Raw genomic sequence first — 25,363 nt, forward strand, 5'->3', positions numbered from 1 at the left:
TTGTTTTTGAGAAGTTTCACTATGTAGTCCTGGCTAGCCTGGAACTTGCTCCTGTAGACCAGGCTGGCTTCAAATACTTATTTGTTTTAGTATGTCTATGTATATATGTGAGCACATGCCTGTATGGAGTGGGGGATGGGACGACAACATGTATGAGTCAGTTCGATCCTTGCACCATGTGGATTCTAGGGATCAACCAGGTCATCAGGTTTGATGGTAAGCACCCTATCTACTGGACCATCTCACTGTCTGAAACCTTTTTTTTTTCCTGTGCAGAAAAGATGAGCCACAGTATCAGGATTAGAACAGGAACTGGAAGCTGAATGGCCAGCAAATATACAAGCAATAGCTATCTGTGACATGCTGGGACCAGTAGAGTTTGTTGACAGGGTCTGAGATGACATGAGCTGAGCATCCCTAATCTGAAAACCCAAAATGCTCCAAGCTTTAGAACTCATTGAACTCTGAAAGCAGAAAATGTCACATTACATGACACATTTCATATACAAATTAAACATAATGCATAAATATCACCTTTAGGGTAAGTGTCTAAAGTATACATAAAACATGGATGAAGATTTGGTTCTGCCTCCAATGTATCTCACTGCAAACATTCCACAGTTTAAACAAATCTGAACTCCACTTTGGTCCTAAGCACTTTAGAGCATCCTCTACTGGTAGTGTGGACTGCCAGGTGCCACTTCAGCGAGGTTGGCCCATTTTATGCTATGCCTTCATCTTCTCTCCTCCTCCCCCACTTCTCTTCACAAACTAGACACCCCAAGTCACCTATACTTGCTGTCTCTTCTGTACACTTCTCAATCCCCCGCTAATCCATCCTAATCTGGCTTCCTGCTGTTTCTCTATGGAGATAAAATGGACCACTTACTGCTCTGATGTCAGTAAATTCAATGACCCTGCGTTATTCCCATCTTATCTACCCTTTCTCCTAGGCCATTCTTTCCATGGTTTGTGTGGTTCAACACACTCCAAATTTCCTCCTTAATTTGTGACAGACACAAATTTGTGTGTATGTGTTTGACATATGTATGCTGACATCTGTTATGTATATGACATTGATTTCCATTTGCTTTTCTCTCCAGATCATTTGCACACATTTACATATAGATGTAAAGCTCCAAAAGTGTCAGAAGTTCAACTGAGAAATCTTTGGACTGCTTCAAAGTATTCCAAGTATGCAACATGGTCAGAGCCAAATTAACTGTTTCCTTACAAAACTGTCTTTGCCCCAGAGTTCCTTTTGCAAGTATACATCCCTTTTTCGTCCAGGTGAGTTGGAAACCGAGGACCTGACATCTGATCCGCACATCTGTATCTGGCTCCTCCTCACCTGATATTTACGTCTCCAAGTATCGAGTGGGCACTCTGGTTCCACCTCATGGTGGCTGTTCCTCTATCATCAGCTCCTCTCAGACTCCCCAAGTCTCTAAACGAGTCTGTCTACAGCGACCCCTCCCCTGCTCTGATCCACCCCACCTTCCAACTGAGGGATGGCTTCAAAGCACAAATCTGATTATAACACTCTCCTGTTTAAAACTAGAAAACGCCTCACTATTTCTGGATGACAGCAAAATGGCCTAGTCTGAGCTCACTCACAGCCCATGCCCCTGACATCCTCTTTGTTGTTGGGACATCAACCATCACGATCATGGTATTCCCCTGCCAGGTAAGCACACGTGACGTGGCCCGTCTTCCTCCAGCCTATTCCCCCAACCCCAACTGGGTCTTCACTACATTGCCCAGGTAACACTGAGTCTCCAGTTCTGGGAACTCAAGCAATCCTCCTGTTTTAGTCTCTGCAGGAGCAGGGGTGATAGACATGTACCACTGTGCCCAGCTTCCTTTAGCACCTTTTCACTTACCGTGTTCTTTTCTGCCAGTTTGGCATATGCATTTCCTCTTTAACTAGCTAACAATGATTCATCTTTCATATATTAACCTTGTAAATCCCTCCTTAGGTATTTTCCCTTTCTAACCAATTCCAGTTTAAAGAACAAGGAAAACTCTTCAAGGAGGGCTTTTCATTGACTTCTCTTGTGTAGTACTCATTAGGTCCTAATTTTGTAACTGCATGCTTGTTTTGCACATACACTTGTGTGTATGTGCACCTGTGCATGCCTGGGGTCTGTGGAGGTTAAACGGGGTAGCGGGTCCTCTGGAACTCGAGTTTTAGATGGCTGTGAGGCACCACGTGGTGCTGGGATCTGAACCCAGTTCCCCTGCAAGCGCAATAGGCAATAGGCGCTCTTAAGCACTAAGCCATCTCCCTAGCCCCTTGTTTTTAAAGTGCTAGACTATAAGCAGAAAAGGTCTGTTTAACTGCTAAGTCTGTAGTAATTGGCGACTGATTAAAAAGGAGGTTCAATATATACTTAATAACTTAATTGTGAATATAAGCTACACCACAGGTCATGACACTCAGTAAAACAGAACATTTCAGGTCTGTGGAATGAGCGCTGGACTGGAGGACATTTCCGCTCCTATCCAAACGGAGGTTTTCTGATCTGCTACTGAATAAGGGCAGAACACAGGACCACAATGCCTGGCATCATCTACCGGTGCCACGGTTATTCTGTACTACCTCCATGCCTCAGTCTCCCCATCTCTGTAGAGTTCCTGTGAAGATTAAAGACATCAATACATCTAAGAGCCAAGAACAGAGTACAGTACAGAGCAAGTGCCGTTTAGCATCAGTTTCTGCTGTTCTCACCACTGGTTCCTTAGGCTAACAGTAAACCATAAGTAAATATCCCACTCAAGCGCTGAAGCCAAAGCTTGGCATGCTGCACATTCTGGAACACAACTGGCGTGGAGCAACTGTAGGAAAACTCTGACACAAACAAGACAGTCACAATTAACCACACTAGCTCACGGTCAAAACTGGCGGCCCACCTGCTTCTTCAGCCTGCCATGTCTGGCTGTCAGCGACGATCCATGACTCACTGCAGAATGTCTGAGCTCACTTGACTTGGCTCAAGTTTCATATTGCCCACAAGGGGCTAGGGTTGTACCTCAGTAGTAAAATGCTTACCTAGCATGCAAGGGGCCCTGGGTTAACCCCTCCGCCCTTATCAAAACAAAAACAGCCTCCGCTACCCCCACAAATGTGTGTAAGGACTTTCACTTGGGAAGCGTCCAGCTCCACTATGGAGAGAACAAAACACACCGAATGAACGTTCATTTCTGGCTGCACACAGCCTTTTCTCTTCGGATTCGGAGAGCAAGGCTTCCTCTGCCCTCTTCCATCTACCCCGGCAGCCGATGCTCGATTTGCCTCGAGCTCTCAGCTCTGCGTTAGGGCACATCACTTACTGTGAGGTCTGTCTTCTCTGCCAGGCAATGGTATAAGACATAGAGGGAGAGAAGCTGGGTGGACGGCACTTCAAAGGCTTCTTGCATCATGATCTCAAAAACCACAGCTAAAGCATCTGGAAGAAGATGAAGGTAAGAACGAGAGGAAATCAGTTGTAGGTAACATCATCATATCCCTAAACATAAACACTCTTGCGAAGTGCAGTGCAATGGGAAAATAAGCAGAGTTAAGAAGAAGGAAACACAGGCTTTGGTCTTGGTTTTTCTAGGAAGCAGGTCCTTTCCAAGCCACGCACATCTCCTGCACATACTGTGTGTGCACATACTCAATCAGGGCTTTTGTATCCATGACTTCAAACATGCGCCAAAGCACTGCGTGTCCCTGTGAGCAGTATTTTCCCAATGATCAAATGCTGCCTGCTCTATTTACTTCAACAAGATAAGGCCTCACTCACACAGTGTCCATCAGCCAGAAGAGTAAGGCATGGGGAAAGAGGCACCCCACCGTCAAGGTCACCCTGACAAGCAAGCAGGCTGCCTGCTTCTCTCTGTTAGGAAGCTTTCTCACTGTTGAGGCAACACAAGACAAAGGCTAGAGGAACTCCCGAATCCCGGGAATTATTTCAGATGGAAACAGGGATAATAAAGATCAGTTTAAAAGACTTGAAAGAAGGCAGAGGAAAATGTTCCTTCATAAATTATAAGCCCCTGAGTATAACATACACGTATGCTATTTATTTCTACATAAATGCCGGTCACAGAAGAACAGGCCCTGGATGACTCCTATTTTCCCATGATATTCTACAGCACAGACAAAAGTCAATAAAGCCGAGTTCAAACAATTTCTTTCCCTCAGTAACTTGTGCTCAAGGTAGAGAATGTCAATGCTAACACTGAAACAATGCTTGCACGTCACAAGCACAACAAATGCTTCCAACTGAGTGTATATGCTCCTCTGCTCACTGTACACACTCACAGTTACAGAAGAGTCAGCACGATGTGCAGCTGTTCCTGGCCGGTTTTGCAAATAAATGCTGTGATGGTTTTTCGGGAGGCTAACAGGCATCAAGTTTTTGCCCTTTTTGCAAATGGGAAAACTGAGACAGACAGACAGACCAGTAAAGCATCTAGTAAATCTAGCAAAATAAGGACCTGGAAGAGATTTTCTTCTCTTTTTTTTTGAGACTCGGTCTCATTATGTAGCATTGGTGAGTCTGAAACTCACTATGTAGACAGGCCGGACTTGAACTCACAGAGATGGGCCAGCTTCTGCTTCCCAAGTGCTGGGACTAAAGGTGTGCACCACCACCATGCTGGGTGAGATTTTCTTTTAAATAAGCACTCAATATTTCCAAAGACCACAATCATTAAAGCGTCTTTCGTTGCTGTTAAGATTTATTATTTTTAGCTTCATGTGTATATGGGTGTTGGCCACATGTATGTCTGTGCACTACATCTGTAGTGCCTAAGAAGGCAAGAAGAGGACGGCAGGTCCTCTAGAGGCGGAGTGACAGATGGTTGTTGGCTGCCATGTGGTGTGGGGAACTAAACTGCGTCCTACATAAGAGCAACCAGTGCTCTGACATGCTGAGCCCACTCTCCAGCTCTAAGCCCCCCTTTCCTCCCTCCTGAAATCACATATTCATTATTTATTTATTGCATGTGCATGTGTGCGTGTGGAGGTCAGAGGACATCCTGTGGAGTCAGCTCCCCCTCTCCCACGTGGACTCCAGCTCTCTGACTTAGGTCCTTAGACTTGGCAGCAGGCGCCTCTACCCACTGAAGCCATTTCACTGGCCTTTTGTTTGTAAATCTAACCCTGCCAACTCTCCATTACAGATTCCAAAATTACACATGAAAACTAAATCCACTGCTACTTTAGTCTCTGTATTCTGCATTTCAACCAGCTTGGGAAGTGAAGTCAGATTGCCCATATAATTAATTTTCCTCAATAATCACTTATATGCTTCGATATTTTCCATCCCAGCAATAGAAGAGTGACACTTGAAATTTTCTGCATAAATGATAATAATCTTCATGTAAAATTTTCTCCTTCTTCATGTAAACATTTCTCACTAAAAGAGTAAGGTAAAGAGATGTAATTAAGAAATGAAGAAGGAGGAAGCTGTCTGCATTTGGACTCTTCCACTTGGGAGCTGAAAGCCCTGTATTAACTGAATGGTGATTTGGTTTCTTACCTTTGTAATTTTCTTTCTTTATGAAATAATCCATCAGTAAATTGAATGTAAAGTTATCTGGAAAAATTCCATACTGAACCTGTAATAAAAATAAAAATGGAGAAAGATAAAAACACAAGCCCTCTCTAATTCAGTCTGTAATATATGCCTATATACTCTGCAGGGTAAAATGTGGCCCCTGGAGTTAAGCTATGTGACTGTCATTCTACAGCATCTGTGACAGTGAGACGGAAGCTGTGACTCATGAGGTCTGGGAATTGGAACTGTTGGTCAGGGTGAGAACGTTGTGAGTGGGTGTCTCACAGATGACACAAGACAGGTGAAAATAGGACTCCGTTCTAACAGCTCGTCAGAGCTAAAAACAGCAGCAGCAACAAGAGCCAATCCCCTTCCTCCGCACAGGGCTGGTCCAGTGATTCTTTTCACAAGGTATAAATGAAAATGCAAAAGCAGACCATAAGAAAAAAGCAGGAATTCTACAGCATATGGTCCGGCTTGAGCTTCTAAATACCCAAGAAATATGCCAACACTTTGTTATACACCAAGCTCCTTGGATTCTGCTAACCTGCATTTTTAAGATGTCAGAATTTAGGAATAATATTTTAGGAATAAATAAAGATGCTTCAGTGTCAGCTTCAGGGTTTGGTAGGAGCACAGTAACAATCCAGATCCTGAAACATCATCTCAGGCCCACAGCATCAGATCTGGGATGGAACCCTGAAGTTTTAGCAGGCTTCTGTGATTTCATATACACCTGAGCCTGACTCCTGACTGCCTAGATCACAGTTACAGTTTCACCCCCAATTCTTACTTCAATAGGATCTAACCTCCCTGTTCCATAGCATCGCCAACTACCAGAAACACCTGGGGAACCCCTCCTGCCCCACCTACTCCCCTGGGAGGTTCCAAGGCCTTGGCTGTGAATCACCCCAACTGACTCATGGCAGCAGCACTGGATGCCTTAGGTGTTTTGACATGGAACACTGCCAGGAAGCCTGCAACTCAGGGTCGGGGCCTTGATTCTCAGAGAACTCACCCACATCAGCATGAGTCCAAGGCAGGCTAAAGCCAAAACACTTTAGAATGGTAATTCATTAAAGCTAGAAAGGACCTTTGAAATCAACTGGTTCAAGCCAAGTGTAGTGCCTCACACCTATAATCCCTCAAAGGCTGAGGCAGAACTAAGGTGGGTTCTGGGGCAATTTGGGTTACATAGCAAGATTCAATCTGGGGTACAGGGTCAAGTTTGTAGAACAAAGGAAAAGAAATCAGTCAGTCCAGGTTTCTCAACTTTGACCATGGGTCAGGTGAAACCTAAAGTAGAGTCCCTAAGAAGGCTGAAAAGGCAGATCACAGTGAATACTTCTGCTAGACTCACATCATCTCATCCACACGCACAGGATGCACAACATCAGAAGGAACCCTCATGTAAACTGTTGGTTCTGGGGGCTAATGCTGTGTCCTCCACTCTGAGTGCATTAGTACCAGCAGATGTCCCATTCCAGGAGCAGGATGCTGGTTAGGGAAGGCGGTGTGTGTACTGGGACGGATGTGTGAGAATCTTTATGCTTTCCACTCAGTGATGCTTTGAACCCCAAAGACCAAGAGAGGCCCAGAAAGGCCAAATAAACTAGAATATTAGGGGTAAATACAAGTATTTGTAATGTTTATTATTTTTGTATGAGGTGTATGAGGTGTGTGTGTGTGTGTACATGTACACACAGGCATGGGTTGCCCTGCCCAACTTTTTACATGGGATCCAAACTCAAAATATCATGCTCCTATGGTGAGCACAGTGACTCAGCTATCTCTCCACATGGAAGCTTCTAAAAACCTTGGGTGACTCTAATGGGCAGCTCAGGTTGTCACTCACTGATACAACTCACTCAAGGTGGAGTTGAGAAAACCAGGACACAAAAGGAAAAAAATTATCTGGCCGACGTTCCAGGCAGCTGACAGAACCTAAGGGATTATGGGCTGGGTCTTCTGACCCCTCACCCAGTGACTTCCCTTTTAAAAGGCCTGGAAGCGACAGAAAAGAACCTTTGCTCTACTTTTCTAGGCCTTTCTAGAGCTGTTTCCTCAGGGATCTTCCTCTCTAAGTATAATTTCTGGAATGAAGAGAACAAGATTTCATCTCTTCCTTCCCCCAGGGCTGTCCTTTCTTTCTCGAGACGGAAGCCTGAACTGTGACTGTCTGTATCTAGGATCCAGCTTAGTCTCCCCTCTGACTCAGTCCCCTGCCGTCACTGTAGGCAAAAGGGCAGCACAGGCTGCTCCGTGTGCATCCTCTGGAGATAGCTTAAATGGCACTCGGCCCTCAACTGTGTTCCTTCCAGCTGGATCCCATCCTCTGGATTCCTCTTGCAGGGCACTTAGAACCCTCCAACGGGAGGTTTACCAGGGAGAGGGGAGAGCTGCTTTATTTCCACAAAATAAGGAAGAGATACCGGTCACTTCTGTCTTCATCTACTTAATTCATCATTTCACACAAATAATGTGTAGAGCATATGTTGGTTTGATTTGAGCCTAAGTTACAGATGAAAATCATTTTTTCACAGAGAAGAGTCAAACATAAAATCAGTCTTCCCTTTTAACTCTAATTTTCAAGGTCTGGTGATACTATTTTATTTCATAAAATATTGTTAAATTTTGAATTAAAATTCTTTAACAATATTTTTCTGTGTAGAATAATGTTAAATATTCTCTATGTAACAGTCCTGGCTGTTCTGGAACTCGATTTATAGAGCAGGCTGGACTCGAATAGAGATCAGCCTGCCTCTGCCTCCCGAGTGCTGAGATTAAACGTCTAAGTCACCAGCGCTCAGCTTAAAAATTCATGGTTTGTTTTCAATTTAAAGCTACTAGTTTATTTTTATTTTTTGTGCACTGGTGTTTTGCCTGCATGTAGGTCTGTGTGAGGGTATCAAATCCCTTAGAACTGAAGTTACAGACAGTTGTGAGCTGCCATGTGAATGCTGGGAATTGAACCTGAGTCCTCTGGAAGAGCAGTCAGTGCTCTTAAACACTAAGGTATCTCTCTAGCCCTGTCAAAATTCTTTAATGGCTGAAAGGGTGTTTAGGTTGACTCTGGCAATAGCAACACTCTACGACTCGTGCTTATTTTGCATATATTTCCATGCCGTGAAGTCAATGAAGACTAGAGTGCTGGGAGGAATGTAACATCAGAAAGACTGGGAACTCTGGGGCTTGTGGGAAGGAAAAGCCAGGGAGCTTAGGAGAAAGGAGGAATTATTATCCAGCAATACCATCTTCTTAAAAAGTATAAGATAGTCTGAACAAACTAGAGATTACACTCCATCAAAAATGGTCAGCACTCACCCAGATCTATGAAAGGGAAGCAGGCAAGAGAGCCCAGGCTGAAGGATGGAAGTGGAGTGACCAGTGTGCAGGGTTCTGACTGGACTCCACCCGACTCTCAACTGTACTTCCCTGACCACTGTTTGGAGAAGAGGCAGCTACAGGAGCTTTGTAGCTCGTTGGTTAGTTTATAACTGCTCCAGTCTAGAGACAGTGTGAGAAGGAGTCTGAATTCAGGACAGCTTAAGAAAGTGGCTTCTGGTACTTCTCTTTGGTCCATCACAGGTACAAACAGCAGGTCACATACACCCCAGAAGCATGCCAGCAAACCCTCACCTTATTAACAAGGGTGTACAAGGCTTTGTCTTGTGCACCGTATTTCAGACACTGTCGAATCCAGGTGTGGATGGTCCAGTCTCTCAGGTACCAGCAGTTGGGACTGTGTCGAAATCTAAATAAAACACAAGAGGAGACAATACTGGTGTTATCTCTTAATGTTAAAACCTGAACATCTTCCATCAGTGGGTCCTTCTCTTGGAATAGTATTGGTGTAGTCAATGTGATCAAAAGTCATGAGAATTTACAACTAAAAAACTTGAAGTTGAAACTCTTAACTATAATTCTGAAATGGAAAGAAAAGGCAAAATAATAAAAAAGAAAAATATAAACCTATTTATTTGTTTTAAGACAGGGTCTCTTTGTAGTCCTGGCTGGCCTAGAACTCACAGATCGGCCTCTACCTCCCAAGTGCTGTGACTAAAGGTGTGTGTCACAACGCACAGCTTTATTAATTATTTAATACCCCTTGCCTCAATATCTTGCTTTAATATGAGATTTATGGAAATTATTTGGGGAAATATTAATCACAACATTATGCTAATACATAGCTCATCAGAAGGGATGTGTGAAACTCAAGTTGATACTTTGAAAATGAAGTAAAACAGACAAGGAAAAGAAAACCAGAACAGCACAGAACTGAGGGAAATCAGCTTTGAGTTATACCAGTATTTCTTGTATATTCAGGAACAACCAAGATACTACTGCATCAAGAAAACAAACAAATTAAAAGCTGACCACGATCTCACATTCAGGTCCTTCGGGAACCACACCCCTCCTGCCTTCTTCACAGCACCACGGTGGCCCCTCAGTCCATTCCCTCTTCTCCCCACAGCAACCCTCACGGGCCTAGATCACAGGCTCCTGAAATGGAGTCACTGGGCTGGATGGCGCTTCTCTCCCCAGGGCTGTGGAGGAGGTGGAATTATCCGGGCATGTCTAAATGTTTATCTGTTTTCACTAAGACAAAACTTCATACATCCTACTCAGACAACAGAAAGTCCTACATTTTCTTTAAGCTCTCAGAAAGCAGGCTAGTCTCTGGGCCCCACAAAGGTTAAACTCTTATTTAAAAAAAAAAAAAAAAAAAAAGACAGTAGAGGCAGAAACTTGGCGGTAAAGACTTCTGCCATTTTAAGAGCCACGGGCACATGCTGATACTGTCTTAGAGGTCCCACCAGCTAGTTCCAGCCATGTGCCTTTGGAGAGGGGGGACAGGATAGTGTTTAATTAAGGTTGTTAGTGCTCTGGGGAGAGACATGCCAAAAATGAACCTGAACTTGTTTTACAGGCTTGAAGTCATGTTGCTCTCTCCAACACCCTTTTTTGAGACAGAAAGCATCTTGCCACGAAGCACAGGTTGACTTTGATTTCATGATATTCCTGCCTCTGCCTCTGGAGTGCTAAAGTCATGTACCACCACATTTACATAGTTTGTTTCATCCATCCATCCATCCATCCATCCATCCATCCATCCATCCATCTATCATCTACCTATCTACCTATCTTAGATTTGGCATGAAAATGTTTCTTATTCTAGTTTTCTTTGTAAAATTAGCTCTTTTAAAAATGAGGAAAACAGATATGTCAAATTAAATTCAGGTTGGCAATGATCTGGCCTTAGACAGGTAATGTACAGCCCACCCTAGACAATCCTTTGCACAGAAATAAAACATTTTAGTATTCCACATGTTCTGTCACATTTTCAAATCAACAGTTAAGTACTTGAGACCCTCTCCTTGTTACTCTGAGAAAAAAAATTGAGATCTAAAATGTAGTCAATTAATAGTCACTTTTATTTTTATTGAATTTTAAGGAGTACAGTACACATGCCACGTGAAGCCTCTGCTACTGAGCTACACCTTAGTCAACTTTAATTTTTAAAAACAAAAATAAAACAAAGAAAGAACAGGTGTATTGTCTCAACGATGACCATGTTCCCTCTTTGGTAGAAACTTATGGGGCACACTGGGACCCACTTACACCACATGATTCCTTGGTGCCTGACATGTTTTAGCCCATATAGGTTTTCAGAAAATAAAAGCAGAGCTTCAATCAAGACATTTATTAAATGCTACATAATTATGTACACTATTATCCTGGTAACACCTACTGTACATGTAAAGAATGGTGACTCCTTTGCCTGGAGCATTCTAGCCTCGTTACACACGTCCCTAATAAATAATAAAAGGAGGGCATGGCCCAAAGGGATTGCTAGGTGCAGGGTTTGTGGCTTCGGTGGTTCAGTCTATTTCTCATTTTAAAACAGATAAAAAATGTCAACTATCTCTTTTACCCAAGAGCACTTTAAAGTGAATCTCCTGCCTTAGACATCTTGGATGGCCAGAGGTTATAGCTTTTTTTGCTATTGTTGGCAGACTTTAAACCACATCAGTAGCTTTATTCATGGCCACATCCAAGCAAACAGCTTTTTTCTTATTCATGGTCAGCAAGCAATTTTGAGACTTTCAAGACTGATGGTGGGACCCTAGCTATGGACCTTTATAGCTCAAATTAAAATTTATTTCAAGCTGTTCGCTAACATTCTAAGGCTAATGCCTAGAAGCAAAGGGAAATATTTCTGTTTCATGCTGCTTTTAAAAGCCTAAAAGAAGCATTACCCATGATGACCTCTCAGGTATCTCATTTAACCAACTGGAGTTGCCAAGCAGCTCCTAGGGAGGTCAGGTCAGTGAGACCTCTGGACTGTAAGGCTTAACAGTCCCTATACATCACAAATGCCCAGGACACTTTTAACTAACTGCCACATCATACCACTTCTAGAAACAGTAATATAATACACATATTACGAAATATGTTGCCCAAAGTGCAATCCTAGTCTTTCCCAAATAGGCAGCAAGTGAACCCCTTTCTAAGCCCTATCAGTGTTTAAAACTAAAAAGAAAAAAAGTGAAAGGAAGGAAAGAAGGGAGGGAGGGAGGAAGGAAATAAATTAGTGCACAACTTCTAGAACATGAAGGAGTCACACTAGGCTAAAAGAACCACGTTTGAATGTACGAGAAGAATTCCTCAGCCAATTTCACGAGCAGCTCGGTGCGGATCCTTGCTAGGGGCAGGTCAGACTCTGGAATGGGCCTCACCTAGATGACCCTGTAGACTGCTGGCCAGCACACCGATTCCCAGCTGGCCAGCACACCTTTGCTCGCTCCTGCTCTAGACTGGCAGATTACAGACGCCACTATAGGATGCCCTTCTCCATCTGGTGCCATTAGCTGAGGCCACATCTCAGCAGAAGCTTTACTATAGCTGAAGGCAAACTGTGAGCATAGGAAAGCTGGAGAAATGAAACTCAAATACCACCTCCACGGCTGTGCCCCAGAAGGCGGGAGAGAGGCTGTAGCTCAGGTCGGCGGCCGTGTATTTCCGAGAGGAAGGAGCGATGAATGCAAGGGGGGATGGAAGAAGTGTGCTGTCAAGTTCCCACTCTGGTTCTAAAGCTTGTGCCCGCGGCAGAAGAGATTTCTGGTCCCAGTGCTAACTGGGGTTTCCAGAGCTTTCTAGAGGCCCAAACCATGGTGGAGCCAATTGCAGGAACCGAGAAGCTTCGGGTTCCCTCCCCAGGCTGCATCTGGAACTGCTGGGCAGTCACCTGCTCCTGTGCTCACTCAAGGTGGGCAGCACCAAGGCAGCAGCAGAGCGGGGGTCACAGTCCGCCAAGCAGACACGGATCCCAAAGCCTGGTCACCTCAGATTTCTTAGACGGGAAGAGAAGTCCTTTAAGAGATTGAGAGTAAAAGGGAAAACACCAGACAGCGACTGACAGTTACCTGTGACCAATTGAACCATTTCATGGAAAACAAGAAAAACCCGGGCTATGGCTGTTCTTCCCTGGGTGCCAATGCATATCTCATTATTGCTGAACAACAGAGGCGGCCACACTCGCCAGTACTCAGGATCACAACAGCAAATGCCGCAGGCCTCAGGCACAATGTCAGGGCCCACAGCCTGCTATCACTTCGCTACAACCCAGGCCCTTGCACACGAATGAGCAAGCTTTCCACACGGTTTCCCTGATTACACGAGCCACCAGCCAAGCCTAACCATACACAAGCTTTCCCTCTTTCCCAGTGGACTCTGTATCCTGTGGCAACAGGCTCTCCAGATGGGAACCTCAGCCACTAAGTGAGGTGGCCATGGAGGAGGGGCGGGAGAGGAGGCCGCCAAGGAGAAAATGCAGCTGTGTCCCTGGCTGGAGAGTGGCGTGTGAGTCAAATCCATGAAGCCACGTCTGCGAATATCAACAGGGTCCAGCGCTTCCTCCCACCAAAAAGCAAGAGAGTATTGTGTGACTAACCCAGACTCTGATTCCATTGCTGCTGCCCACTTTCTCATCCTAAAAAGGCAATTAGAAAGATAATTGTTTCTTTTCCATCCTGCAGGAAATTCTGCCTTCAGAATTGTTCATTTCAGAACTCATCTTCAATTCCTTCACTTATCACAAGTACAAAATGAAAATATCACTATGGCAGATTAAAATTTCTTTGCTGCTCGAGATCCCTTATTTTATGTGTAAAGAAATTTCAGTTAATTTTAACTTTCATTAAACATATACTGAGCTTCTATTAAATAAATGTATCATTTTTAAAAAGATGTTTTTCTATTTCATCCCCAAAGGCTAATACAAAACCTGGATGTGAACACTTACAATTTACCAGCTACCCCAGTGTAGATGAACTGTCTTTGATTAAATATCTAGGCAGTTTTTGAGTTGGGTTTACAGAGCTGTGATGCTCAAATCCTGAAGTTCCAATCTTTGAGTTTTACCACCGTACATTTTACAGATGACAGCTGCAAACCACCCCCACAATAAAGACCCAAGAAGAGTCCCGTTACCCTACAAATCCCCTCATGGTCCCTTTGCAGTCAACCTCGCAGGACTTTCTGGTCATTGCAAGCGTTTTATACAGATCATTTCCTTGGTCTCCTTCCAGAACCAGAAGTATCACGTTAGAAAGAACCACAAAAGCTGGTGTGGTGGCACACGCCTTTAATCCCAGTGCTGGAGAGACAGAGGCACGGGGATGTCTGTGAGATCGAGACCAGTCTGATCTACAGAGTGAGTTTCAGGATAGTCAGAGCTACATAGAAAGACCCCGTCTCAAACAAACAAATAAAAAAGAGCCACATTTACATCTGTTAGTTGGTTTATAATTTATATTCTGCCAATTTCCAAAAAGAACTTGAAAACAAATTGCAATGCAGTTTGGAAGCAGCTTCTGTTTGTTGTTGTTGTATGTTCCACAGTTTCTAGCCCCCAGTCTCTGCTGGCCAGCCCACAAGGAGGACAAGCCAGGGGACTTTTGGTGGAGTAATACAGGTACAGCATTTTACAATATGCACTGTTAAACTAATGCAGCATAATAACGTATTTTTAACATGAAGATGCATGCCAGAGGGACTCCTTAGCTATCAAAGTCTGAATTTGTTAGACCCAAAGCTTAAAAACAAGGCCCCTGGCATTTCACCGGGAAGCACGCTGATATAAGACACACTAGAACCTACTGTACAAGGAAGGCTTCCATGGACCAGAAAGCAGTGACAAGTGGGACATGTGTCACCACGTCCCAAATGTTCTGTCTCTCCTTTGTTGCAGCTGGCTGCTGCTGTGCCAGATCTACATCTCTCAATCCAGGAGACAGAGACCACACCCATGAAATGACTAGGTACAGCCCTGTGCGAGGACAATGACCCAAGTTCCGCCCCTGCTGGTCTAGCAACCCTCCTAACTCTAGTCTGGAGATGAAACTCTTTTTTCTAGTGCAGAAAACAAAACAAAAACAAAAACAAACCAAAACCTTTATTCAGACCATATGGTCCTTTGGCTCCTTCTTTTATGGGACCTAGGGGAGCCAATCAGAACAACGCTTATTGTTCTTTGACACTGGGAACACTAGTTTATCTTCTTCCAAAAGTCAGTATGTATAGCTAGATGGGGATTATTATGGGAGAGAAGGAGGGAAAAAACTATTTACAATGATCACTGGTGCTCTCCTGGTAATGGTCCCCAAAGCAGAAATGGCTGTCTCTGTGGCTGGTGAAACTGCACCCAGAAGCCACTGCGGGGACTGTCCGGCCACTGGACACTGCTCCTGCACAGGCTCACTGGTTAGCTGTTAAGTACCATGGGAGCAAACAGGAGAGGGCCTCTGGCTAGGAGGCAGGAAGCTGAGAAAAAAACTGGATCCTGGAACTCATCTTCTTTATAAAAACATAAAAGTTGTGGGAACTGGCATGGTTTGGGCAGCGATAAGGGAATGTTTTTCAGTTTTGAATATGAAACCTATAGACAAGGAGCAAGCAGGTTTAAAAGGATATAAACATTTCCTGGTGTCTTATAAAGCTAAGGGATCCAGACAAACTAAAGTCATGAATAATATAACTAAGGCAGGAAACCACACACTCGTAAGTCATGGCTACATTAGAATAACTCCGAGGAAGAGGGAGGGAGACGGTAAGGAAAGAAAATCACTGAATAAAAGTCAGTGGGCGGTGGTGGCGCACGCCTTTAATCCCAGCACTCGGGAGGCAGAGCCAGGCAGATCTCTGAGTTTGAGGCCAGCCTGGGCTACCAAGTGAGTCCCAGGAAAGACGCAAAGCTACACAGAGAAACCCTGTCTCGAAAAACAAAAACAAAAACAAAAAACAAAAAACAAAAAAAGGTCAGTGTTTCTAGAATGTTCTAGGTTTACCACGCAGGCAGGATTCTGTCTGCCACAACAGAAGTGATCAGGCCCAGGAGAGCAGCACACTGATGTAAAGACAGAGAAGGAAGCCAGCGTGAGCGCATCTGATGGGGCTGATTACAGAGGTCTTGGGCCATTTCTGAGGGGAGAGAGGCTTAGCACTAATCTGGATTTCTTAAGATTAGATTTTTTCCCCCTCAAAGAGGAAAAGCTCGGAGCTCTAAGCATTCTGACTCTTCCTAGTGTGTGATAAAGTCCAAACCTGACGACTTCTATTTCTCAAAAGGAGACTGGGCTCCTTTTCTGCCACGCAATCCAGTCAGAGCCAGATTCTATTTCTGTAACTACCGACTCCCCAACTAAGCTTCTAGGCTCTCACAAGGCAAGAGACGTGTCTTCTGTCATTTTGTATTCAAAGAATCTCAGGCGTCCATGATGTGCCAACAGTGGCTGGGCCCACTAGGATTTACCAACACCAATATATATGCTGACATTGTGAGCATTATTTACACAGAAACAGCCATCCACTGCCAGTTTTGCGTATCACCCTGCCTATAAATAGCGCTGAAGCGAGGAGGAAACACTTCCCTTTTCCTCCGAAGCGAGGCAGAGGAAGCGGACTAACAGGAAGATCACCGATTATGTCCTTCCTTCCTCCGTACTGTTTCCTTTGCACAGCCCACGGGCTGAAGGAGGACACGGATTCTGACTCAGGGAACAGAGGTGTTGACAGGAGGCAAAGTAACAAAATGCTGGCAGAAGATGGGGTTCAAGGGCCAAAGAATCCTCCTAACAAGGCTTTAATAAAAACAAAAGTGCTCAGAGTCTTTAACACTGAACGATGCTTTAAAAGGGAAAACTCCAAAACAAAAGGAAAAAAAAAAAATCAAACCCCAAAAGAGTAGATGGTAAGAAATAAACTCAGGACTGAAATCAATAAAACAGCGACAAACACACAAAGATACAAAGAATCATTGAAATTGACTGACAATCCTCATTCAAATTAACTAGGAGGAGGAGAGCACTAGTTAGCCATAGAGGTCTGGAGGTCTGGACAGACAGACAGGAAGTGATAGAGCTGGGCAGAAAGAGGAAGTGATGTAGCTGGGCGGAGAGAGGAAGTGAGACAGCAGGGCACAGAAAGGTATATAAGGTGTGAGGACTCAGAGGCTTTCAGTCTGAGGATTCATGGAAACAGGATTGGTTGAGGAGCTGGTGAGGTGAGGTTGGCTGTGGCTTGCTCTGTTTCTCTGATCTTTCAGCCTTCACCTCAATATCTGGCTTAGGTTTTTTTTTTTAAATTAGTAAGACCAATTACCAATTCGTGTTACGCTCTCCCCATCCTGAGTGTAAGGTTCTTACACTCTTGCTGCACCCTTCCAAAATGTTCCCTGAGCCATAATGGGGTTGTAGAAATGTCCTGTCTAAGGTCTAGCTCCCAGCTCTGCTGTATTCTTAGCATCTTGTGCAGCCGCCATGGGCTTTGCCTTTATCTCCATCTCCAAGGAGGGGCTTTAAGGCTGAGAATAGCCTTTGTCTGGACTGAGCCAGGCCTTGAACCTGTTACTGTTTTTACTTTGTAAGTGCACTGCTGATAAGCAATCATAATCATCCACCATCACTTATTTTGATATGAAACTCCTGTTATCTGGCAATTCCTACAGCAGAAATCTTCACTTCTTTAAGAAAAAAAATTAAAAAAAAAAGTCTCAAGATGATATGGACATAAAGATAATAAGAACTTACTTGACAGTTTCTGGAACCATAAAAAGGATATAATCATTGTCTTCAGTTTTAAAAAGAAGCAAGTTTGCATACTGAGATTTTCATTTGTCAATACAATTGGTTTTCAGAAAGCTAACTTTCCACTTTAAAAAAAAAAAAAAAGGATTCCTTAGTTGTTTATATATAAAGGCAGGGAAATAATAAAACTATCGTTTTTATTTTTATTTTGATGTGTCTGTATATCCACACGTGTACAGGTGACCACAAAGGCCCCCAAAGGGTATCAGATCAGAGCTGGGATTGTAGGCCACTGTGAACTGTCTCACATGTATGCTGGGAACCAAACTCGGGTCCCATGGAAAAGCAGCAAATGTTCTTAATCACTGAGCCATCTCTCCAGCCCCTTGTTTAGATCTTACACGTCTCTCATTAGCCCCTTTGTTGGAGGCACTGCTGGGAGGTGGTGGCACCTTTAAGGGGTGGGACCTAGTGGGTCCAGGTCTGTGGAGTGGTCTGTGCCGCTGAAGGGGGTGGTGAGATCCTGCCCAGTTCCTCGCCTTTTTTTCAAATCTCAGCCATGAGGTGAGTGGTTTCACTCTGCACATCTCCAGGAACGTACCAGAGGCTTAACTGCAATGGGTCCACACATCAAAGACTCAAATCTCTAACGCTGAAGGCCCAAAGTAGTCCCTTTCTCTTCATAAATTGATCCCTACGGCGATGGAAAGCTCATTAACCTGCTTCTTTCTTGTACTGCCAAATGGTCAACATCCAGATGAGGACATTGAATAGACAATTCTTCTGTTCAACTCAAGCCAGCTTCCACATCAAAACCAAACATTTAAAAAACTGAGTACCTAAAATATATAAACATAGGATGCTAAGAACATTCTTCAGAATGACCGAATGTAAACTTTACCTCATGGGAAGGCTAAAGGTCACATACAACTCTTGACACTATGACAACCACCAGAAAGAATGGTACAAGTTCTGAATATGGAGGAGCGGTTTCTTTAGTGATACACCAAATACAAAAGTCTGACTACACTGTTCTGGCTGATCGTCCATAAAACACCATGCTTCAGCAAAATAAAAGCTCTTAGCTGGCCTAGAATGTGGGAATGAACAATCTGAAAAACATCTTTTACTGCCTGAGAAAATGAAAACCGTGCCTGACAGGGCCAGGAGAGCTGCTTGACTGTGACTCCAGGCAGCCTTCCAAGGCGCCTCTGCTTTGCTAAGTGTGAGTCATGAGGAAAGAGTGAGAATACAGCGAAAATCTAGTCTTTCCCTAAGTCCTAGCCCCTCCTCTCCTCTCCTTTATTTTATTTTATTTTAAAAGGCTTTGATGGGTAATAGTTAAACAGATTCAAGAAAGGCTTAACTAGGCAAGAACAGCTTGGGGACAAAATACCATTGCAGAAGAGTCTATTGTTCGGCACTGTGAGTTGCAGACCCTGAGGTATCCTCTACATCCTGAAGATCATGCTGATCATAGCCTGTTGACCATGGCTAGACTGTGCGGGTGAGGGCTGAGAAATGGGCCATGCAAATACCTTTGCTTCCTGAGTTTCCTGGTACCATCAGCTCATATACTGGACAAGCGCTGAGCAGGAGGGTGGAGCTTGTCCTGTGTGAATGCTCCTGAAGTGGCATCCCAAACATGACAGCAGGAAAGCTGCCCACGTGTACACGTCTGTCACAATGAATGAAGTTCTCTAGGAACTGGTACCAAAAAGGGGGGAGGCCTTTTTGGTTTCGGGCTGTCCTTTTAAATTTTTTATTTTAGTTAAGGGAAAACTGAGTGTAAAAAGAAAGAGAGTTCAGTTTCTGTACCTGTTTGGAATTACTTAACCCAGCTTCCTGGAGCATTTGTGAGGACACACCTTCTATCTTCTGCACTTGACCACTTAGCAGTCACAATATTTACACTGGGTACCACCTGATAAAGATGAATAAACATATTCCTTGCCTGGGACAAGGTTTGATCTGGATATCAAAAACAAGTTATATTTACGTATGGTTGGGCACATGGCTTTCAGTAGGAGAGGAAATCCAACTGTTCTCTCCCTTCCTGATATTCTTCTTTATTTCTGTGAAGTATTAGAGATGTGGATAATACAGGGTCCCCCTTCCGCAGGCAAGTCTTTACAACCCCTGAAACGTGTGTGTCCTGTGCTGAGCACGTGAAGGTGCGTGCACGTCACCTCTGCATCTAGGGGCCTGTTACCCAGAGAAGTAAAGCAGACCGGGGCAGGGCTGGGAGAGCACCATCAAAATCAGCTCAGACACATGAGAGGATCAAGCCGCGTGCACAGTGGAAACAACTGGTACAGCTCCTGGAGTTCCTGACGAGACGCTGCTCCCTCCACATTTGATGAGGACGGGCCCTGACTCACTGGCGGGCTTAAGTCACTTATCCTGAGAATGAGTTTTGTCATTTATAAAGCAGAAGCGATAAGCTGTAATCACGGGGTTACTATGAAAATCGAAAGAGAATCAGGCATGTGTTTGACAGCTGGAAGCAGCAGAGTACAAATATGTACACATCTGAGCAGTATTATGATTACAGTCGACTTGATTAGGCACTTGATGGCATTACGCCTGGTACTGCTTATCAAAAGCCTTAATAACGCTAAGCGCACCAGCCGGCTAGCTTTCTGTCACTGCGGTGAAAATACCTGGCAGTCTGTTTCTGAGGCAAGGTTTACTTCTGCTCATGGCTCTGGAGGATCAAGTTCATACTGTGGTTTGTGTCTCTGATGAGGCGGCACATTATGGCGGGGAGGCGTGCGTGATGGTTAGTGTTTCTTGCCAACAGGGTGTAGAATCTGCGGGATGGGCCTCTGGGCACAGCTGTGGGGGATTACCTCCATTAACCGAGGTGGGAGACTCAACCACCGTGGGTGCCGCCTTTTCCTGGCTGGGATCCTGGATCGCATCAGTGTAGAAAGGGAACTGAGCAACGAGTACACTCACTGCACACTTGTCCCCTCCTCCTTCTCCTCTTCCCCTAAGATTTTGTTTAATTTTCTGTGTATGACTATTCTGACTGCATGTGTGAGAATGCACTGTATGCATGCCCAGTACCTGGGGAGGTTAGAAGAAGGCGTTGGAGTCCCTGGAAATGGAGTAACGGACAGTTGCAAGCTGCTATCTGGGTTCTGGAAACTGAATCCAGGGCCTCAGCTAGTGCTTTTAACTGCCGAACAATCTCTCCAGCCCCTACTCTTAGGTTCTTGCCTATGGAAGCAACGTGCCTCAGGATCTTACTGCTGTCATTTACCTACCACGATGGACTGTAAACTGTAATTGTGAAGAAGTAACTTCTTCCTTTTCTCTTCAGTGGCTTTGTAAGAGTATTTTATCACAAGAAGAGGAAAAGAAACTAAATCCGCATGGTAGACATACCACTCACATCCCAAGTCATGAAGGATAGAGACAGAGTACTGGCTGGGACATCTAAACTCTTTTTTTTTTTCCTTTCATACTGGTGCTGAATGTTGAACCAAGGGCCCACTACATGTAATCTAGCAATCCAGCCCCACATCCCTTCTGATGACACATCCCCCAGCGACCAAAGGACCTGTCATTAGATCCCACCTATTAAAGGTACACAGCATCTTCCAATAGCACTACCCCGAGGGTCAAGTTTTTACATAAGGACCTTGCAAAGCATTCATCCCAACCATGGCACTAAGGACCGTGGCAAAACTGCTCTTGGTAGTAGAGAAGTTAAGATACAAGACATGGCATTAGACAGAATTTGTTCTTACTAGTTCAGGAAACTGAGTCACGATCTTAATCTATAAAATGAGGGTGTAAGTTGTACCTAGTTGATACGGTAGAACTAGGAATTGATAACGAAGATTAAGGAGACAATCCCCGTAACCCGAGCACAATGCTTGCTCATGGAATTTTCAGGTACCCCGGACAGAGCACCACTAGCAGCCACATCCAACAGGTCAATGAAGAAAATGTGAGCTCTTCTGAGTATTTCTAGCGACATCCACCATATGCTCAGTGCACATGTGCAGCAACACCTGGCTGCCATTAACCAGAGTGGATGCGCCGGGGCCAGCGAGAGGGGACGAGTCCCTCGCTCCCTCCTTTCTCCAAAGACAGTCTTAAAGGAAGGGCTGGAGGGTGAACCAGAGACAACAGAGAGGCTTTTCACAGTCAGAGGCTCCCACCAACCAGAGCAGGTGTGTGCCACCTGGACTGATGACTGGTAGTGCGGTTTCTGGGTCACTGATGACAGAGAACAGCCAAAGAGGGTAAGGGATTCAGGGCGGGGTAACCCACTAGGGAGTCATTTACCCATCAGTGTCCTTTTTCCTTTGGACTCATTTCTACAAGCTTGGCAAGCCAGGTATAATACAGCAGAGCCTCTATCTGGAGTCCTGTGGCAGATCAGGCCACACCAGCTTCTGCTTGGACTAGACAACCACAGGGTATGGATGCCTGGGGTAGATACACTGAACCACTCAACAGAGGAGCCACCAGGCACTACTCAGGGATTGGCCTGGGGCTACGGGCAAGATCCCAGGAGAGTACAGCACACGCCACCACCCAAGGTCCAAACAGAGGAACTGAAAAGCAAGCTAAGCCTGTGCTGCGGAAGCCACTGCCCCAGCCTGGGGCTTCTGCTCCTCACCACTCAGCCACCAGAGGCGACATGAAAACCTCAGAGCGGAAAGCTCAAGTGGCTGCTCCCACCGAGACAGCAGTCACACACTCCCTCAGACAGTGTGGACAGTTAGCTGGGTATGCTGGCACCCCCCCCCCGCCCCGCCCCACACACAACCCCAGCATAGGACAGTGGAGGGACGTTCAGGAGATAAAGGCCATCCTCGGCTACAGAGTGAGTCTGAGCAGAGCCTGGGCTATGGTGGTATGGAGGTGGTGGGGGGCAACACACGAGAATGTATGTAGAGCTGATATCAGTCACATGCCAGGAAAGGGCCACTGGCTTAATAGAATATCTATGAAAAACAAACACAGAACGAGTTTGTAGTGTTGAAAAAAATTATGGATACACAAATGTATCTATAAATCACCACTAACTGTGTTTTAGGATGCTATGTTAAGACAGATTTAAAAAAATGAGATACCACCAGGGTGGGCTGCTGCTATGGTGACTGATGACAGAATCTGTATGTCTCTAGGATACTCCTGCTACCCTGTGCAATCACAGGAAAGTCAAGTCTGTTGGCAAGCCTGATTTTGGTTTATTCCTTGGAATGTGTGAATGAATGGAATTTACAAAATCTATCATATACTCAGGAGCTCCTGGATTTCTCTCTTCAACATGTAAACCTTTGTTTACTATGACTGAGAAAGACAATAATAATGGTGCTAATAATGCTGTGAACTCAAATGGACTGGATCCTTCCGAAATGCCAGGTATGAAATTCATACTTCCGTCATCCCCGCCTCCCCTTTTACAGTCAGGAAATCGAAACTGGAGATAAAATCTAGCTCAAAGGCCCACCAGACAGCTAAGCAGGGAAAGGTGCCTGCTGCCAACTTGACAACCTGAGTTTGCTCCCAGGACCTGCACGGTAGGAGGCAAGAACAGACTATGGAAGGCTGTCCTTAGACTTCACACGTGCTCCTTCTTCCCCCTCAAATAACGTAATTAAGAAAGAAATCTAGCCCAAGAGCCCACAATGAATCCAATACAGGTAGGTTTCCCTACAGCATTTGAAACTGCTGGTCTGTTGGTTATCAGGCCTCAGGAGTCACAATCTAACCTTGCGTTAGATGGTCTATTCTGTAAGAAATGGGAGACTGAATTGTATGTAGTGGGAGGGGACACTCAGCTCATGATGAGGCCAGAGATTAAGGCCAAATTCTCATCTTTTTAACTCGAGCCTGGGTCAGAGAGGCCTGATAACACTATTTTCTTGGGGATCCTCAAAACCACACTGATCTTCTCCCTGGAATGGTCTGTTTCCCCAGAGGGGACTCCTCCAATTTCCTCACCAAGAGGTGCAGTTAAGCTTTCCATCTCCAGGTCAGGTCCTTCTGGCTCCATCTCTCCAGAAGGAGACCTACCAGTCCTTGTCTAGGGCTGGGGAGACGAACCACAGCCTCTTACTGTGACTCCCACTCAGTGTTCCTGGCCCAGCCCACTAACCCCTAGTTTACACTGGGGCCAAGTCTTAATTATGAGCTTCCTGGGAGCCAAGGACACCCAGGGCTTCTTGCCACCTCTTCCTGCTCCCTCATTCCTGCGGCTTGCCTTTTCTGCTCTGTAAGCTCTTTGCTTTTTATTTCCTAGACTTTGATCCAGTCTACCTTTTACTGTCGTATCTGTAGAGGTTTTGAAAAGGAAACAGCTATAAGCATACATGTTTAATCTGTCATGTTTACACTGAAGACTACTGCCACCCGCCTGACATATCCATGAACCATTCAATGATTATATAATCTAAACACAGAAGGAGAAATAAAATATTCAGGTATATTCCCTTTAGTTTCAAGAGAAAAATTTAAGACATCTGGATTTCAACTTTAGAGACCAGGCATGCTCAGGATGGTGCGGTCATAGACTCTAACTCAGTAAGTCAAGAAACAAAAGGACACGTACGACTGCAACAACCCTTCCATCTCTAACGTCCTCCTGGGAGACCCAGGAGCAAATCACTACTCTGTACTCCCACTGCTGTTCAACAGCCTAAAATGCTTTCTTCAAACACCTCAAGTTATTTAAACCACAAAATGCATGTGTACTAAGAGCCCAGTAGCTGGATGGATGGTGAAGTGTTAGTGGGAAATGTTGATATAGCCTCAAACTGTAATATTATTTGTTTCTTCTGGAAAACCACGGAAAACTACATACCAAATGATGCAAGATTACTCCAAACAATAAAAGATAGTAAACCAAGCTTAATAAATTCTCCCCTACCCCTTGTGTTTTGGAGATAGGGCTGTACTTTGTAGCCCAGGCTAGTAGTCTCAAATACTATAATCCTTCTGCCTCAGCCTCCTAAAGGCAAGCCGTCATAGCCACCTTAATCATATCTCTTTTAAATATATTGCAAACTAAGTAATACTGTAATCATTTATTCACTCACTTGCTTTTTGGAAGTCTTGCTACGTAACTCAGGCTGGCTTGATGCTCACTGCGTAGTCTTGAACTTTAGAGCTCATCCTGTCTTAGCCCAAGTACTGAGATTTTAGGTTTAAGCCAAAATGCCTAGAACAATTTTCTAATTTAAAATGATGAAACTTCAGGCATATTCATACGACCTGTTTCCATACACATATACATATATATATATATGTATATATTAAAATTAAATGTTTTATCTATATCGGAAGGCTCACGAAGCCAGAGGACGATGACTCCTACAAGATTAGGAAGACAACACAGCAGGAACATCTACTTACAAGAAGCCTGGTACACCTGTGGGGTAACTTCTTCCCGCAGGCTGCATGACCTCAGCAATCAGGGAGGTCACTGCCTAGCTTTGACTAGCATGTGTGTGTGTGAATGCACACACAGTGTGTGTGTGTGTGTGTGTGTGTGTGTGTGTGTGTGTGTGTGTGTTTACAGAAGGGAGAGAAGGAAGAAAGAAATGAGGGAAAAGAGAAAAAAACCAAAAGGGCAAAAGGGAAGGGAACCGTCCTTACTTAATATCCTCAAGGTTGACAGAAAGTGAAATTCCTTTCCCTGATTCTGGAATTATGGATGCAGATGCTGGGCAGGGGACTGGAAAACTGAGTGAATTCTAGGCA

The 25,363-nt window shown here is 44.6% G+C and overlaps 1 protein-coding gene across 1 annotated transcript in view; it reads right to left on the reverse strand.

Moving 5' to 3' along the window:
• Mrps27 (mitochondrial ribosomal protein S27) overlaps positions 1 to 25,363 on the reverse strand; it is an 82,023-nt gene that overhangs the window by 9,680 nt on the left and 46,980 nt on the right. Inside the window, exons 5-7 of the mRNA XM_028871712.1 lie at positions 9,189 to 9,303; positions 5,532 to 5,610; positions 3,334 to 3,449 (exon numbers count right to left, since the gene is read on the reverse strand). Of these exons, the coding sequence (XP_028727545.1) occupies positions 3,334 to 3,449; positions 5,532 to 5,610; positions 9,189 to 9,303 (310 nt within the window). The remainder of the gene's footprint in view (positions 1 to 3,333; positions 3,450 to 5,531; positions 5,611 to 9,188; positions 9,304 to 25,363) is intronic.

The sequence above is a fragment of the Peromyscus leucopus genome, chromosome 11 (assembly GCF_004664715.2).
Source record: "Peromyscus leucopus breed LL Stock chromosome 11, UCI_PerLeu_2.1, whole genome shotgun sequence".
In the NCBI taxonomy this organism is placed as follows: Eukaryota; Metazoa; Chordata; class Mammalia; order Rodentia; family Cricetidae; genus Peromyscus; species Peromyscus leucopus.